Genomic DNA, 16,035 nt, shown 5'->3' with positions numbered 1-16,035 from the left:
TTTATTCATCTCTCCCTTCTCTCTCTCTCTCTCTCTCTCTCTCTCTCTCAATATCTTCTTATATCTCTATCTGTGTTTAAATCTTTCTTCATTTCTCCTTCTCCCTCTTCCTTTATATCTCTCTCTACATCTTCTTCTCTATCTCCCTATCTCTTGTTGTCTTTATTTCCCCCTCTACCCCTCTCTATCTCTATTTATTTATCTCAATCTTTCTATCTTTCTCTATCTTCATCTCTACCTCTATCGTCCTCTCTCCCCCTCTATATCTAGACATGTTCCCTCTTTGTAACCATCCATCTCCCTCTCTCTATACCTTTTTATCAATATCTCTTTGTCTTTTTATCTCTATCCCTCCATTTTTCTTCTTCCATCTCTCTCTCTCTCTCTCTGAGAGCTTATTGGTAATGGAGCCTAATTAACTTTCTCATCCAGAGGTTTTGCTTCAATTGCATTTCAGTCCTTGTAAGAGGATGCATAGTTGATTTGAAGTTATCACTTCTCCATTGATACCTTTTTCACAAAAAAAAATCATTTGCTAAATGGCCTACCAATTGATGTCATGTATTGCATAAATGTATGCAAGAAATGGACCCTTTTTTTCTAATTGACCCTCCACACTTAGTCGGCGTACCCATTGCACACCAAAGTGCAATTGCTAGTAATTAGTATTCCTTTTATCATGTATTCATTTGTGATATGTATTCAGATTATTAAATTGTATATTTTGTTAATGTTTGATTTATTTATTTTTAATCTCTCTCTCTCTCTCTCTCTCTCTCTCTCTCTCTCTCTCTCTCTCTCTCTCTCTCTCTCTCTCTCTCTCTCTCTCTATATATATATATATATATATATATATATATATAGTGTATGAGAGTTGTATCTTGGAGCAGTAACAAACAGGCAACAGTGGCTCTTTCTTCAGCAGAAGCGGAATACGTGGCAGCGTCATCAACAAGTTCTCAAGCAGTATGGATTCAAAGGATATTGACAGATCTATTTTTGGTTCCTAAGCATCCAACCACCATCTATTGTGATAACAACACTACTATTGCCATGACAAAGATTCATGTGTTTCATGTCAAAACGAAGCACATAGAGCTCCGACATCATTACATTAGTGACTTGGTTCAAGATGGGCAAGTGGAGTTGCAGTTTTGTTTTCATCTGAACAAGTTGCTGGATACTTTTACTAAAGCTCTTCCAACCACAAGTTTTATTGCTTTCATAAATCAGTTAGTCTAATCCTTGATCAGTTGATCAAGAAACTTTGTAATCTCTTCAATCAATAGAATAGTTTATTTCTGTTCCAATTCTATATTTCTTTCACTATTGAGCTGAGACCTTCCACATTAAGTGTTTGTAATTTACAACATCCATCCAATAATATCAAGAACTTTAAGTCCTACCAAAGTAGAGAGGCATGCAAGTGTTCTCAACTCTGAACAATTCATCAGGGTTATCAAACTACCTGGTAAGCCACTGATCTCTCTCAAATAGATATTGCTGGACAGATCAACAATTTCAAGCTTGGGAAAAAGACTTTCGGCCCAAGAAATATGTATCTTTAAAATGCGGCCGTGTCTTATAATCAGATTTGTCAAGCAGCTTGACCAATTGTGATAAACACCGTGATCAATGATTCCCTGCGCCTGTGAACAACCCGGTGCCATATTTCCTGAATCCACTCCTATCGCTAAGTGAGTGAAATACAGTGGACACTCTTGAACATCAAAAATTTTCATATTCATCCACGCAATTCTTTCTGGCAATGCTCTTACTCCGCAATTATATATTCTAAACCTTTCCAAATGCACTAACTTTTCAATAGAGTTGTCAATAAAAAGTAGATTTGTGCATTCTAACAGGGTCAAGTCTGTTAAACTGCTCAAAGTATAAAGAGAAGATGATAACTCAGTCAATAGTGGGCTCCCTACATTTAGTTCTTCCAGATTTTCCAGCTGTTCTAGATGCTGAGGCAATGCTATCAGCTCTGCATGGAGTACATTTAGGTACTTTAAGGACTTTTGAACCTCCGTTTCCCGAGGCAATTCATTGAGCATAAAGCAACCCTCACAGTCGAGGTACTCAGGCGTGGAGATTTTCCCCAAACTGACGTCCTGCAAATTTTTAATGCTAAATATTGAAACTCCGATAATTTTCCAGTAAAAGACTCTGGCAAAACCCTCAAATGGCTACAACCACATAGATCTAAATGTCTCAGATTTCTTACCTCCTCAAACTTAAATGGGAGTGTTATCATGTCTTCAATATTTTGTAAAACTAGCTAAACCAAATTCTTGAAATTCAGCTTTACTAACCACCCCTGAAGCCGTTGTCTAAGATTCAGTCGACGCCGAAATAAATCTGAAGAAGTCTTTGAGGGTACCCTTGATTTTGGGAAACCCGTTTCTTAAAGGAAACTTCGCTTTCTTATCTTCCACCGCTTCTCATCTGCCACCGCTTTTGCCAGTTGATCAGTATTTTGAATATTGTAAGCATTACTTCCAAGAAGCTGTATAGAAAGGTTGAGACAATCTACTGGTTTTGTCGTTTTTTCTTCATATTTTTTTACTTATAAATAGAAAATGAGTAATTTTCAGGCAAGCCTGTGTTAAAAGATGACATGCATCTACATTTTCAGGTCACATTTCTGTATGAAGATAAGATCACAAAATTAGATCTTTTTATATTAATTATTCTGTTCAAGTACATGAGATGTCACACCAAATTAAACTTACTGAATTTATATACAATACATAAAAGTATTAATGATGATGGTTTCACCAAGACATCCCTCCCAACTTAACCGAACATGATTAACATATCATCAGTGAATGACTGAACAAGGAGAACGTACGAGCCAAGATATCCAAGACATCCCTCCCAACTTAACCGAATATGATTAACACACACAAACCCAGCACCAAGAAAGGATTAAAGAAATATGCTCGCACAGAACAACAAACAATAACATGTAATGAGTACTTCCTAAAGATATGCTAAACAACCCCGAGTACTCAAAGCACCTTTATAATAACAGGCCAAAAATGAAAACCACACCAGACTTATACAGAACAAAAAACATCACATGCCAAACCAATCAGGCACACAATTGCAAACCCCACACCCTCCTTGTTCCATGTAGAAATTCTTGCCGAATATGAATTATTTTTTATTATTAATATATATTAAAATATTATATTAATATTTATTACTTTTTATTATTAATATTTATTTTCCATTTCATGATATTCTTATGTAGTTGTATAGTTTATTTTGGTTAGCCGTCCTTGATCAAATTTTATATTGCAATTTGTAGACCAGGTGACCCATGATTATTAAATTTTTCTGTTTATTTTTAACAATCATCTTAAATAATATTTTAAAATAATCATTTAAAAAAAAAAAATTAAAAAGACTAAAGACAAATAAAAAAATTTAAAAATGAAGAAAGATAACACCTCAGCTTGGAAGTGTGGACAAAAGTAGCAATTCTTAACTCATCCCAATCTATCGTTTAGGGTGCAATTCCTTGTATTGATAGTTTTTTTTTCATTGATAAATACTAACCCTTCATGTTCAGATTCCCTACATGTATGGGCTATTAAAATAACAATTCAAAACTATAATTGCTCTTCAAATATATGAATTGACATTTTAAAGTTAACATGTAAATTAGCATTTTAAAGGGTGCAAACTTGCACTCAAATCGGTTATTTTGAGCTGGCCTCGTAAGGGAACAAATGTAACCATCAATATTCAATATTTTTACGTATTATATGTTCAATTAAGTTTAATTTGGTGTGGCATCTCATGTACTTGAGTAGAATAATTGATATAAAAAATTTCAATTCTCTAGTCTAGTCTTATCTTGTTCCTGATAATGGATTATCGGCCATACCTTTACACGGGCTTTGTTTTCTATTTCAAGTGAAAACAAAAACCAGTAGATTGTCTCAACCTTTAGATACTTTGGAAGTAATGCTTTCAAAGAAGTTTCCTTCTGAATGCAAACCCTGCCTCTTTCACGACTCCAAACAGAACACCCTCTAACATTACTATTTTTACTCAACAGTACAAATCACAAGAAAAATTCAAATCAATCTGGCTTAAAAAGAATCTCACTGAGGCAGTATGAGAAAGATTTTTAACCTCGGTAATTCCCAATACAGAGGACAAAATTACCCTTGCAATTATGTCGTCAATTTATTTATTTGTTTGTATTTTTTAAATTATGTCGTCAATTTGTATGCAGTTATAATCAGGTATTTAATAAGCAAGAGCTTTGACAAATGTTAAATATTATAATATTAATTTTTTTTATTAAATATTCAATATTTTATATTAAATTTTAATTTTAAAGTAAATTAATTGGACTAATTTGAAAAGAGTTTTGAGAAAGTAAAGTCAAGTTATGATATTGCTATGAGGATTCAGCTGTGAAGTTTTTGATTCAAACTCATTGATCCATGTTTCATGAGCAGTAGGTCACAAGAACCCATCTCTCATAAGAATGAATGATCCACTTAGCACTCATTGCATCTAGGCGATGCTCACAAAGGTGAAGCATTGGGGCTTCCCGAGAGATCACCTATCCAAATACTACTCCAACTCAAGTGCGCTTAACCACGAAGTTTCCTCCAAGGTTAAACCCACTTAGCTTGCAACCCCATTTACAAAACAGAGACTCCAAATGTGGTTTCAAAATCTCAATGCATGTGCCTGGGAAAGTTAACTTTCAATGATGCCCATAGTATTTGTCAAATTATAAAGGATAGAGGAAATTTCTCAGATGTTGTAGTTGCAACTACCATGGTAGACATGTAGGGAAAATATGGAGGCGTAGATAGGGAGAGATAATTGTTTGATAAAATGCCTAAAACAAATGTGGTCTTGCAGGGAATGCCATGATTGTATGATATGAACAAAATGGATCTGTGACAAGGCTATAAAATCTTTAAAATGAAAAGATTGGTAGCATACTTCCCGCCACATTATGATAGCTTCAGAAGTAAACGAAAATATTGGTAGCATACTTCCCAAAATTTGGAAGCATAAACAAGGCACAATAAATATGGTGTCATGGAATGCAACACAATAAATGTGGTGTCATGGAATGCAATATTTTTGAGATATGCATAAAATAAATTTCACAAGGATGCTCTTAGAATATTTGAATTACTGAAGCCTTGTAAACAGATCCTGAAATTATAAAGTTTGTTTGTGTTATATATCCATGTAGTTTTAGTGCATGTGGGTTGTACATACTTCAATCACATGGCTAACCCTTATTGCAATACATCCACAATTGATTATTATGTGTTTGATCTACTTTCTTGTGTTGGCTATCTTGAGGACACTCTAACCTTTATCATTAAGATGTTAATTAAACATTGTGGTAGTTGTGTGGTCCTAAGATCACATGTGAATATAAGCTCAAGCAGGCCTCGAAGACGATCACTCTTATTTGTCAAATCAAAATTTATGATGGTTTTGTCATTTGAATGTCTTACATTTAACATTTGAAAAAATATTTAATTTATGAAAAAAATTATATTAAATCTTCTATATTTAAATACTTTAATCAAAATTATCAATCATTAGTAATAGAAATAATTTAATTATATATTCAAAATATATTATTATGCATTATTTAAATTATGTAAAAAAATTAATAGGAATCACAATTCTTAAAAATATGAATAACAATTAAAAATAGTATTACTTAATATAAAGCTTTATATATAATTAAGTTTATTAAAAATTTTAATTTCATATTAGAAACTATTTTTAAAATCTATAGTAAAACTATTTTTAAAATTAGTAAGAGTTACACTATATATTTAAGTTTTTTATTTGTTGTTTCCATTGCTATTCCCCATGGTTGGTGGTGGTGGTGTGTTGTAGAATGCTCCATAAGGCATGGTTATCAATCTATCTCTTGCAATTTTTGTGGTATATGACTTATCTTGATCATCTAGTATAAGCATGGCTTGCTAGTTTGATCATTGTTGTTGTCTGCACTCCTTGAGGCATTGATCACCTTATGTAGCATGGATTGCAAGTTATGATCATTTTCTGCGATTGTATGTGGATCAATCACCCAATATAACACAACTTGGTGGCAATTGGAATCCATGTCATATTCATATGCATAAATCACCTAATCTAACACAATTGATTAGCCAATGGAATTCATTTATCTTGGAATGTTCATGGACCTCTAGCATAACACAACTTGCTAGTTTGTGGACCCTGGAACTTCATCTTAAGGGCATATTATCTTCTCTCTTTCTAGAAGTCATCTTGTGTGTTTTCAAAATCATTATAGGGAGGATACATAGTGATTGATACAACATTTTCATCAAGGTCTCTTCACATAATTTGACTTGGAACATTTGTTTCTCTTAGTACTAACATTATTATTGTATGTGTTCCTTTTTATGTATGTTAATATTTACTATTTTCTTTGTGTTTATTACATGTTTTCCTCATGTCTTGCATGTTTTCTAAATGTCTTACATGTTTTCCAAAATGTGTACTCCATGTTTGGTATTTCATGCATTATGTACCTTATGTGCTTTTTCATGTGTGTATCTTTGAGGTTTTTTGTGTGGGTCAATAGGATCCTAAGCTTGGGGACTTGCAGGGCTTGCACATACCTCAACTAGTGATCATATCCCTATAGTGTCTCGCTTTCTACTATTATATTCCTTTATCATAGGCATCAATGTAAGTTCATATCTTTGCTAAAGTGGAGGCTAAATGTAGCATCGTAAATTATTTACCCTAACAATTTCTTTCCCTATTTGGCATTTACTTTAGTGTGGTTTTTCCAGGTTAATTTTTAGACCATTTATTCTCAGTGATATCTAAAACTTTACCAATGTACCTAGAGCTTAATTATCATAAAATGAAAAATCTAAGACTAGGTCTTATGTTAAGGGCTTCCATACTTGGCTCTCCCTTTTGGATGCCTCTTTTTGGGGTAAACCCAAGCACCCAATGTCCTAGTCTTCTTAAAAGGGGTTCAAATTTGGGGTGTTGTGATTGTTAACTTTCACCTTTGTGAGCTAGTCTCAATCCTTGCACATGATAATTATGTGTTATCTTATACTCAAAATAACCTTGTGATTATTATAGAAAGAGTATCTTATATCCTTCATAAGGTCTAGCAAGTAAGAATTATAATATAATCCAATCTATATCAATCATACAAGAAATGAACTATCAAGCAATAGAGCAGTAGACTACAAGCATTCTACACTCAAGTATGGACTCATGTTTTTCATTTATGATTTTAATGTTATTGTACTAACACTTGCAACCTTTCTAAAAGAGAATTGCATCACCGCCTTTATGTGGACCTCTTTGAGAGGGTTTCACAACTAAGGAAACTTTATCATTTTAACATTTATCATTTATTTAGCCTCTACCTTTATAGAAATAAGCGCTATTTTCTTCATCATCACTATTGTGGAGATGGGAACACTAACACTAGGTTTGACTTAGGCAAGCCCCTATACAACAAAACTCATTTTTTCCATTTCATATGTGTTCAAATCCAAATTCAACAATAAGAAAGTTACTGATAAGTAGAAAAAATAGTGATAGATATTGCCAAACTTTGAATGGACTAAAATTCCCAGAATAAGATGTTTAGTGCCCCTGTCCTACTACTTTGACCCATATTTTTAGAAGACATGTGTGCAGAGCTTCCCGATTCAATTTTTGGTCACCTTCAAATGCCTCCATCAACTCTAGAATAGTGCACTTGGTGCTTCTATCTAACATATTTTATAAGTACCAAGTTTCTCTCCATGTCTCCACCTCAAATCTGCCTTACTATTTTTTTCTTCCATTATGTATCCATTGCAGTCCGTTAGATTTAGTCATTATGCTATTACTAGCCTAGTTCACCCACACACACTTCATTATCTAAATCTTTCATAGAAAAGAATAATCCCAACACCTACCTATCCTTTAAGGATAGTAGTTGGGCCTATTTATGTTCCAATATTATGAAGGGATTCAAAATATTTATATTGCTTTATTAGTCTCAAATATTCCTTTTCCCATCAAATTTCATGAGGTTAATGTAAAATCCTCATGAGTTGCATTGGAAAGTAGCTAAGAAGATTCTTCATTATCTTTAGGGAAATATCGGATTTGGGATTCATTGCAAAGTTGGCAAGGAGGTCGATTTGGTTGGCCATACAAGTTAAGATTGGGCTAGTGATGTTTAGAGTCACAAGTCCACTTCATTACAAATTTTCCTTTGGTTTTGTTCCTATCAATTGATCTAGCAAAAATAAACATGTTATTGCTTTGTCTTCCATAGCGGATGAGTATCAAGGAGTTGTTAATGTAGCTACTAGGACTATTTAGCTTTAGGGTAGTCTCACTAAGCTTGGTATCTTCATTAGACAACCTACAATTAGCTATTGTTACAATCAAAGTACTATTCAAATATGCATGGATTCAACTCAACATTAGTAGACTAGACACATTGAGATCCCTATGCATTTCATTAAGGAGTGCATTCATGGACATATCATTGACCTTTTCTTATGTCAATGTTTTATTAGGTTGTTGATTTCTTACCAAACCCTTCACTAAGAGCAAGCCCATCCATTTACTATATACTCACTTTTCCCTCTAAAAATAGGAAATTTGAATTCACTCATTTCTTATGTATTCATGTACTTTGATCAATCTATTTATTCATTACTTTGTTCGCAATAGCTTAATATATGTATATACATGTTTTATTTTAGATGTGAATTAATTAATTCAATTGTTCTCACCACAATATTGCTAGCAATAATTGACCAATAAAATAACATTAATTAGTCAATAAGCTTTTATTGTGGACTTGGTAGTCCACAATTTACCAGTAAACCTATCTAGTGCCTCAAAACAACTTTAACCTACAGTTAAACCATTTTCAAGTACAACTTTCAATGTAGGAAAATCTGCCAAAGAACTTTTAGTGATAAAAAAATAGTTTCCCTGTTGACAAATAAGATTGTTATCAATATATCTCCTGTAAATCCTCCCTGAATTAATATGCATGTAATGCAGCTTCTCAAATCTTTTCACTTCTAGAGATGAGATTAATATCTTTGCAAAAAATAAAACAAATAAACATGTAATTGTTTTCTTATAAAATCCATTGCCTTTGAACATCCGCAGTTGCATAAATGCCCAACCTCAACCTCGCGATTCAAACAGTTCTGAAACCCCCAAAAATCTTTGTTTCTTGTTTTTTCTTTTTCACCGTGAGCGCGGATGAGGAGAAGCAGACTGATGTTACCATTTTCATTCAATTAGCTCTAAAACCACGAAAATCTCCGGTTTTTTTTTTTTCACAATCGTCGTGGATGAAGAAAAGCAACTGGATATTTGAGTTATATGACACCTAGTATTGGTCCATGAATGCAAGAATTTGTTCCAGAAAATATGGATAGTGTAGAGTATATTTTTTGGAATTTCTAATTTATTTTAGCATAGATCATAATTTTTTAAATTAGAAGTTTTGTTTAAATCTAGTATTGGTCCATGAAGCTCGTTCTCCGAAATTTGGGAAAAATTTCCACGCTTGAGTACCTCGACTGTGCGGGTTGCTCTATGCTGAATGAATTGCCTCAGCATCTAGAACAGCTAGAAAATCTGGAAGAACTACATATAGGGAGCCCACATTTGAGAGAGTTACCATCTTCTCTATATACTTTAAGCAGTTTAACAGACTTGACTCTGTTAGGATGCACAAATCTACTTTTTATTGACAACTCTGTTGAGAGGTTAGTGCATTTGGAAAGGTTTAGACTATATAATTGTGGAGTGGAAGCATTACCAGAAAGAATTGCATGGATGAATATGAAAATTTTGGATGTTCAAGATTGTCCACTTACTTACAATCATTTAATGATAGGAGTGGATTCATGGAATCTGCCACCGGGTACTTCTCAGGCGCAGAGAAGCATTGATAACGGTGCTCATCACAATTATTCAAGTTGTTTGACAGATCTGATTATAAGACAGACACACATTTTAAAAATACATATTCCTTGGGCCCAAAGTCTTTTTCCCAAGCTTGAAATTGTTGATCTGTCCAGCAATTTCTATTTGAAAGAGATTGGTAGGTTACCAGGCAGTTTGATAACCCTGAATCTGTCCAACTGTTCAGAGTTGAGTACTCTGGCATGCCTCTCTAATTTGGCAGGACTTAAAGTTCTCGACTGTTACTCCTGCATTTGCATCTTTGTAAAATAACATTGCGTGATGAAACTTGACTGACGCGTTTTTTTAAGTTTACGCAGGACAGAATTGCACGCAGATTTGAAGGTGTTGAAGTGCGGGGGATTTTACAGAGGGATCCGTTGCAGCTTAATGAAAAGCCGAAAGGTGCCATTTTTCTATACCTTATAACGGATCCGTTAACCAGCATTGAAGTAAAATTCTTTGGCCATGTTTACACCGCCCAATCTTCTGCCTCTAATTATCCAGTACATATACTGATGTGGACAGAAGATTCAGAAGCGTATAAAGATTTTAAATCCTCTAGTGTTAAGGCACAAGATTTGTGTTTGTTGAAGGCACAAATGAAAAAAGGATGGATGGTGCAAGCCGAAAATTCAGAGGTTTGTAAGCAGTTCATAAGACATCTCTTCTTTGAGGGGTACATATGAGTTAGTCCGTTGCATGAAATTAGATTAGGTTTGTAATCTAGTCAAAAGTTCAACTCTTCTAATTACAGTTGTGTATTTTCTTTATTGTAAATTGAGAATTAACTTAGATCTATTAAGAAAGATTTATCTTTAAATTAGCATTATTCCTAATTAGAGATCATGAAAGATTAAATAAATGATTTGGATAAATGTGACAGTGGGTTCTAGTTGGCCTATTTGACTGAAGGAAAGACGTTAGTCGTAATGGAAATTTAAAATAAATGAGAATAGATGGAAAGTTGAAGTAGTAAAAGGCCTATTTAGTGGCTAAGGGTTAGTCCAAGATTAAGGGATTGCACTTTGGTGACATCTTTTAATCTATGATTAAAATAATATTATAATATTCCTTTTATCAATCATTATTGAATTTAATTTATAGGTAGAGAAAATTGATGTAAAAACATGTGGATATTAATGAGGAAATATGTATGAAATAATCTTTGTTCTTTTGTGGTGAAGAGGTAGAAGCACTTGGTTTGGAGGTTGAAGTAATCAATGTATGGTTTGGCATAGTAAAAAATTATATGGTGTCATGAAATTGATACTTTCACATTGAGTCATGACTTTATTCTAAGTGAAGCTGATCAATTATGTTTATTTTAAATTAATTGATGACTAATTACTAATCATTGTCTTGTATGTTATTGATTGGTAATGATAAGGGAATTGCTAAGAAAGTTGTTGACATCAATTTACTTAATCACAATTTGTGTTGACATCAATTTGTAATAATAAGGGAATTGTTGATGATCAATTATGTGATACATTTGATATGACATATTTAGGGGATAAAAACCATATTTGGGTATGGAAATATGCAAGGATTGAGTCAATACAAATTGTGGTTAAAATAAAAAAGCTATGTTAGAAATATTTTGTATTATTTTATCATGTAATATTATAAGATGCTTTAGATTAATTTAGTAGTTGGCACTAGACTCTCAACGGAATAGTGTCCTGAAATAGATGATGAAATTGAAGAGGCATAGAATATATTGTATGATAGTGTTATTTGAAGTCTCATGCATGTCAAGGTCAATATAAGACCTAATATTGACCAAGCAAGGTGAGGTATAAGTAGGTTTGTGTTAAACCCTTCTAAATTAAATAAAACATATTTCCATGGAACTTGGTGGTATATATAATAGGTAGCTCTATAGGAGCCATGAATCTATGTATTAACATAGATGGTGATGGGTAAATTTGTTGCTATGGTTGATAAGTGGGAAGTGTTGCAAAATTCTATGAAGGAGATTAGTAAGAAATTTAACCATGGTAATGACACAAAGGATTTGGCAGAAGTGGTGGAGGTGTTGCATGACAATTAGGGCTCCATGAAAAGGAAAATGAAGAATATGTTTGTGAAGAACTTGAAGATGATTGAGAAGAACTCTACTGCTCTCCAAGCTATACAAGATGAAATTGTGAGGAGGTGTACTAAGAAGAGTCACCATTTGGATTCCTCTACTACTATAGGGCTGGAAGCATTCGTGTCCAAGGTGGAGGATACACAAGGCTCCTCGACAATATACTTTGGGAAAGGTTCAAATAGAAGGCTCTCTTTTTTAGAGAAAGACAAAGATATTTGTCGGGATAGGAAGTTGGTGTTTTCCCCCACCAAGTAGGCCATCAATTCGTGCCTTCTGTGGGGGCATGTCCTATTTTTTTTGGTCAGTTGGGCCTGGTTTTTCTATTTTCTAGGTTTTGTTAGTGGTTCTTGAAGCTTGTTGCGTTCATTATTTTTTTCCAGTAGGAATTTTGGTCTTGGGCCTCACCTCTCGTGAGCCCTTGGTTTTTGTCGATCGTTGGTTTTGCAGTTACGTAGAGGTTCAAGCCTCTCCTAGTTTAATATTTTCAGAATGAGGAAATATTTATGAAATAGCCTTACGTTTTTTTGTGGTGAAGGGGTAGGACGATTTGGTTTTGAGGTTGGGGTGATCTATATATGGTTTGACCTTGTCAACAATAATACAGTATCATGATTTTGATACTTACACATTGGCTCGTGACTTTATTATAAGTGAAGTTGATCGATTATGTTTACTTTAAATTAAGTGATGATTGCTTGATAATTAATATCCTATATGTTGATGATATATTATTTATTGGTAATGACAAGGGAATTGTTAAGGAACTTAATGATCAATTATCTAATGCATTTTATATGAAATATTTAACGGATAAAAACTATATTTGGGTATAGAAATATGCAAATTTATTGAGTCAACATAAACCACTATTATTTTTTACTACAAATTCTGACGAATGTTTGGTGGCATATTGACATAATATTGTTGACTTACCGACGAAACCTTGGCTTAAATTTTGTCATTGGAATTTCATCGCTATAACAACCAATTCTTATATGTCAAAAACCATGACCCAGAATCATCGGTTAGCGCCAAGGAAAATATTTGTGGTGTTTGTCGCAAAATCGACCCAACTATTGTCCATTTTCCGACGAGGTAGAGAAAACCTTCATTGTCATTACAACAAAAACATCATGTGTACAACAACCTTTTCATAATTTTTTGCGGTTCATCGGTCTATGTTCGTCGAAATTTCGATGAGAATAACTTTGAGAACCGGTGTACCCCTTTTAAGTTATCAAAATGAATTGTGTTGTCAGGATGGTCTCTAAATGTCATATAGACTATGTTACCTATTCTAATAGAACTATCCTTTTGATGATCAGAGCAGCTATGCTAAAAAGGTCATCTTTGAGGAAGTTTGTTTATCGATATAACATATGTCGATAGCTATACATTCATCGATATTTCAACGAAACCCTTCAGTTTTAAAAAAAAATATTTGTTGAAAAATTATTTTGGACTCAGTGGAAGCATGTCGAGATAATTTACCGATGGTTATTTTTCGCCTTGATAAGAGTTATCGGGATAGATTTGTCGATGGCTAGCTGATCAGAATAGTTTCTACTATCGATTTAAATTTTTCGTGCTATTCTGATAGTATAAATCTAGCCAATGAGTCTTGATCAATATAGCTATACTGATAGTGTTCTAAGGTGCATTTTCAGAATAAGTCTATACTATCAATTTATCTGTTTTGTGCAATTTCAATAGTATTGGGGATTCCAATGGGATTAGGTTTCAGGATACCAATGTCAATAGAGGAGGATTAACAGTATGTCATCAAAATGACTTATACTATCATTTTAGCATGTTTTTGTTATGTTGATAGTGTTGATGATTCTAATGAGAGGTCATTTGGCTTGGAGGATCTGTTCGGGGTAACCTATGCCAATGAAGTCTGACACCGTGGAGATTGACTTTCAGGAATTATTATTCTGATACGATCTGAGATGGATGTTTGAGCGAGTGTTGACTTGTTTGGACTGTTGGCATATACGGATGTGATTGGATTAATGTGCTGAGTATACCATGACTATTCAATGACCAAGGGAGTTGACAGTTAAACTTCTGGGAACTGAAATAAACCATCTGAGACCAGAGAGAACCGATTTGAATAAAATTTATACCTATGATCGAATTGGGAACAAGGTTGGATAATTTGTAAATTTACTGGTCAATTGGACAAAGAGTTGAAATAATTTTGGACATTTATGATCGTGTTGTTGTTGGGCTATAGTAAGCAGTTGAGTATTTGCTAACTTGATGCTTTGTATACTATTGAACAGAGAAGCATTTGAGCTTGATCTGAACTTGTATGTAATCTTATTGCTGTTGTAATACAAGTGATCTCTCTTTGGTGTGGTGGGTTTTTTCCCATGACGAGTTTCCCACGTAAAATATGTGTTCTTTGTGTGTGTGTCATCATTGTTTAATTTACTGCTATATACCTATGAATTTGTATTGTTTAATGAGCTATAATGAATTGAAAACAAATTTTGCACCCTCCCATTAGAGTAGTCCGCTTTACCTAATGGGGCCACATCATGTTCCTGATCTTGTCTAGCCTGGTCATGCTCAACATGCTAATCACGCTCTGCATACTCTAAAGTTGAAACACGAAAGGTTACATTAAGAAATGGGTTGTCAACATAAGGCTACAAGGAAATATTAAAGACATTTACATGAGTTGAAGGAAAAGATACAACTATTCAATACATTAATGCATGATCTTCAGGTACAAATTGAAAAAGATAGACACCATAATGAGGATCCTTATGTATAGTAGAGATATCACATTATAAAGACAACTTCATGATGCAATGCTACAAGGAAAAGTATAGAGTACAAAAGAGTTTCTTAAAGATAAGTATATTTTCACATGATGGAAGCTACAAGAAACATCATTAATTTGCAGTAATAGGACAAGACACTAGTGTAGTAAGCTAGTCACTGAGTACATCATCTACAGAGATGAAAAAGAAGAAAATGGAATTGGAAAGTAATTAACTTAATCATTCTTGGTTCTACAGAAAGAGTCATTGTTTAAACAATGATATAAAGAGGAATGACAAAGATTCATTGGTTGTTATGTGTATACATCAAATGCAAGAGCACATAGAAACATAGTCATGTTTAAAGTTATAGAAGTAAACATCTTATCAAAAATGGGTAAGTGCACCAATATGCTGAACAAAAAGAGGGGTATAACTAGCAACTTTGTTTTCTGAAAACAAGTAAACCTGAACTTCAAAGAGATATTTGAAGGTCATGCACTCAAAACTAGGAGTTGAGAAAAGAATAAGAATTGTAGTACTATGAATCTAGTTTCTAAACTAGTAATTTTTTTAAAAATTGGATAAGATTAAGAGGGTAAAACCTCTCACGCACGAAAAAATTATTCCTGATTTTTTCATAAAAGCATAACATGGCTGTTTTCATGCGCTGCACAAAATATATAGTTAGATTTAGTATTTTGCAAAACCCTTTGGTAGGATAATAGGTAAGAGCGAGATCTAGAAGTTGTGTATCATTTTGTAATTTTCCGTTGAGTATTTTTGTTATGATTTTTTGAAGTGACCGCATCCTAAAAAATTTAGTACTTATTTGTGCATTGGACATAACTTGCATCAAAATAATAAAAAATGCAAACTTTTTTTAAAGTGTATAGGATCTAGTGTAGAACAATAATATGTAATTTATTTTTAATTTGGTCAAGTTTATAAAAAGTTATTAAAAAAAAATGGTAGACATATGTATGTGAGGACTGTCAAGGCACTGATAAAGAAAATTAAAGTTTACTATGCCAATGTTGTCCAAAAATAGAAAAATTTATATGGTCAAAAAACTGAGAAGATGTGTGAAATTATGGTGGTAATTTTAGAGATACCCACTTGATCATTTATAAACTTGATGATGATGAAATCGAGAAATCA

The 16,035-nt window shown here is 33.4% G+C and overlaps 1 protein-coding gene across 1 annotated transcript; it reads right to left on the bottom strand.

The window, feature by feature from the left end:
• Positions 1-1,364: 1,364 nt before the first annotated feature.
• LOC131875762 (uncharacterized) lies at positions 1,365-2,260 on the bottom strand. Its single transcript, XM_059220425.1, has 2 exons — positions 2,231-2,260; positions 1,365-2,117 (listed from the first exon to the last, which is right to left on the bottom strand). The coding sequence occupies exons 1-2, from the start codon at positions 2,258-2,260 to the stop codon at positions 1,365-1,367; spliced, it is 783 nt and encodes a 260-aa protein (XP_059076408.1).
• Positions 2,261-16,035: the final 13,775 nt, after the last annotated feature.

Source organism: Cryptomeria japonica, chromosome 5 (assembly GCF_030272615.1).
Source record: "Cryptomeria japonica chromosome 5, Sugi_1.0, whole genome shotgun sequence".
NCBI classification, from domain to species: Eukaryota; Viridiplantae; Streptophyta; class Pinopsida; order Cupressales; family Cupressaceae; genus Cryptomeria; species Cryptomeria japonica.
The sequence above is the reverse complement of the archived record's forward strand: the minus strand, read 5'-3'. Positions and strand labels throughout refer to the sequence as shown.

Excerpts from the sequence above, each read along its gene's own strand:
- LOC131875762 (XM_059220425.1), bottom strand. The coding sequence starts at position 2,260 with ATGATAACACTCCCATTTAAGTTTGAGGAG. Across the intron at positions 2,118-2,230 it reads TCCCATTTAAGTTTGAGGAG|GACGTCAGTTTGGGGAAAAT; the intron begins GTAAGAAATCTG and ends AAAAATTTGCAG.